This window comes from Microtus ochrogaster, chromosome 17 (assembly GCF_000317375.1).
Source record: "Microtus ochrogaster isolate Prairie Vole_2 chromosome 17, MicOch1.0, whole genome shotgun sequence".
NCBI lineage: Eukaryota > Metazoa > Chordata > Mammalia > Rodentia > Cricetidae > Microtus > Microtus ochrogaster.
Genome location: NC_022019.1, coordinates 3,778,238 through 3,781,262, shown reverse-complemented (window position 1 = coordinate 3,781,262; position 3,025 = coordinate 3,778,238). Strand labels below are relative to the sequence as shown.

The following is a 3,025-nucleotide window of genomic DNA, read 5'->3' as shown; positions in this document are numbered from 1 at the left end:
AAAAACCAAAAAAAAAAAAAAAAAAAAAGAATCATGAATGGGGGTGGTGGCAGAGGCAGAGTTGGGTGTTTACCATTATCATATACGTCAAGCAATATTGATAGTGCTATAGTTTTATGAAATAATTGAACTCTTGATAAAATTTTGAAAAAATCCAAATGCAAGTTTGATGTGATTTCCATAATTACAATAGGAATTTCACACATTATATGTGCTTCTGGAAAATTTGGCATGTATTTAAATTATACAAACTATTTTTAGTTACTACAACTTTTTATTTTAAAAAATAGTTTTCATTACAATTTAAAAAGTTTGAGAACCCTCCTTTTTTTAGCATACTCAATGAGTTAATAAACATGTATAAAGAGTAACTCATTTTAAGAACACAAAAGGGCTGGGCATGGTGGCACACACCTTTAATCCCAGCACTCGGAGGCAGAGGCAGGTAGATCTCTTTGAGTTTCAGGCCAGCCTGGTGGTCTACAGAGTGAGTTCCAGGACAGCCAGGGTTACATAGAGAAGCCCTGTCTTGAAACAAAAAACAAACAACAACAAAAAAAGCAAAAACAAAAAAACCATAAAAAAGTAAAAGATACCCTCCATAGGTCTTCATCCAACTTTAAAGCGGTACACCCTCTGGTCATTGTTATTGGTCATGAAGGTCATGAAGGCTGTCTTAATAACCCAGATGTTGAGCTTCATTCTTTCACTAAGGTCTCATGAAGAAAAATTAGATAATCCAACAAACAAACAAATATTAGCTTCTGACATCCTAGTTGGGTCCCTAAATTCTGCACTTGAGATACAGTGGGGATTTTATTCCCAGTGACTACTGGGTCGTTTCCCACATGAACTGAAATCATCTTCTCTGCTTTCTTTGAAAACGTGAATTTAAACGTTCACTAAAGACATAAGCTCTAGTATTTAAAATCGCTGGCTCATATGGGATTGAAGATTTAATGAAAAGTGCCCGCATAAGAAAGAGTATCTTGTGCCGTGAGAGTTAGGAAGTCAAGTGAACTCAACTCAGGATTTTTCCCACAGAGCAGTCAGTGAAAGAGACTCCAAAGAGCTGCACTTACAGCTTATTTGTGTGAACTACTCTTTCAGTTCTGACATGGAGTCAGAATTCAGAGCAGTCCGCAAACAATCCTATACCAGGTTAATTTTTGTCCCAGTCTGCAAAACAGTACCATATCACTAGGGCCGTATGTCTTTGTTTAAACATTGACTAGGGGCCCTGCTTAGCTATATGTCCTTATTCTAGGAAAATGTTCATCAATACCTATGATCATGAACCCGCAGAAAAGCACAAGGAGCCCTCCCAGCAGGGCAGGGAGCTTCATAGCTTCAGATCACAGTGAAAACGGGAAACGGACTACCAAACATGTTAACGTATAAAATGGAGTTCAGTTCTGGCCAGATAACATTAATCTGGTTTTTCTTCTTGGATATCATAAAGATCAGAGGAGAGTTCTCCTGTAGGAGTACTCCTCTGTGACTTACAGGTCATTTAGTAACCCTGGACCTTGAGTGCCAAGTGTTGTAATTGTTCCTTAAGCTTGTGACAATTGAACACAAACTTCTAAATTACCATGTTGAGTGTTTACTTGAAATGGATCAGTCTCTTTGGCTACACTCTTACCTCTTAGAATAATGTTTTTAACTCGAAGGTAAAATATGGAGGATTACAAAGGAAACCAACTGTATTAAAATAAAGACCCCAGGTTGAGAGTCCCTGCAAACAATACCATCACAGTCCTCTTCCTTGTGCTCAATACAGTTGAAAACCACAAAGTAACAAGAATTTCTATCTCTGGGGAAATGGTAAAAGCCATAGTATAGACTGTTACACATTGGAAAGCATAGCTGAGGACCTGGCTTATTGTCAGCAATATATTGTCACTCAAAGGACTATCATCCATTTCCTAATAAATGGAGCAAATATGCAAAGAGCTGAATTTCTATTCTTGCTTTGTATCAGGAAAAAAGTGTATCAAATGGACTAGTGCTTCCATTTCCCCATCCCACTGTGATTAGACATCATTGATTAGAATCAATTATGGCTCAGGTCTTTGGCCAGTTTGTCTATTCATGTATTACTACAGGAATAAGGCAACTTCGGCAAAACAAAATCTTCCTTCAGCTGCCATTTGGCAAGTGGCCGAAGCACTCACATACATTAAGCATGATGCAATTCAGGAACAGGAATGACAGGCAGAATAATCAAGAGTTGACCTGAGCAGGTGTCCACTCTGCAAGCGGTGACTGCTGTATGCAGATGAAGGGCTCGCTCACCATAGAAACACGCTGAGACCTTGCCTGTGCGTCTCATTTCCACAGGGCATGTCTCTGTGCCAGACTGTCGTCGTCGGCTCTGTCGTCATTCTTCTCTACTCCTCCAGAGCTTGCTACAACCTGGTAGTGATCGCCATATCACAGGATACGTTAGAGAGTCCGTTTAATTATGGCTGGGATAATCTTTCAGATAAGGTGAGTATCTGTCACACATTACCAGTCTGCAGCTGATACACCTGATAATTAAGTTAGTCCTAGCAAGAACATTTGGTGTTTGACTCAGACATGGTTTTATGCAGTCTCCACTCTCTGTAAAACTGTTTAAATTTTCCCATTTGCATGTGAACCTTGGGATCATTCTTCAAAAAGTCTTATCTGAGATAATAATTTATTTTGTAAATAATAGTAGTGCTAGAAACCTGTTAGTCATATGCCTATTTGCTAGCTTTTTAAAGGATGATATTTTTAATATCTCTAGGTAATTGTCTGTCATTAGCCATCCTATATGGATGAAAGAACTGCGTGAATCTTAATACTTGGTTCAGATTTATATATATGTATAAATAATTACCTTTTTTTGGTTTTTTGAGACAGGGTTTCTATGTAGCTTTGGAGCTTGTCCTGGAACTAGCTCTTGTAGACCAAGCTGGCCTCGAACTCACAAAGATCAGCCTGCCTCTGCCTCCCAAGTGCTGGGATTAAAGGCGTGCGCCACCACTGCCCGGCA

The 3,025-nt window shown here is 39.0% G+C and overlaps 1 protein-coding gene across 1 annotated transcript in view; it reads left to right on the top strand.

The window, feature by feature from the left end:
* Gpr137c (G protein-coupled receptor 137C) overlaps nt 1-3,025 on the top strand; it is a 63,573-nt gene that overhangs the window by 58,331 nt on the left and 2,217 nt on the right. The window contains exon 4 of the mRNA XM_005355388.3: nt 2,344-2,493. Within this exon, the coding sequence (XP_005355445.1) occupies nt 2,344-2,493 (150 nt within the window). The remainder of the gene's footprint in view (nt 1-2,343; nt 2,494-3,025) is intronic.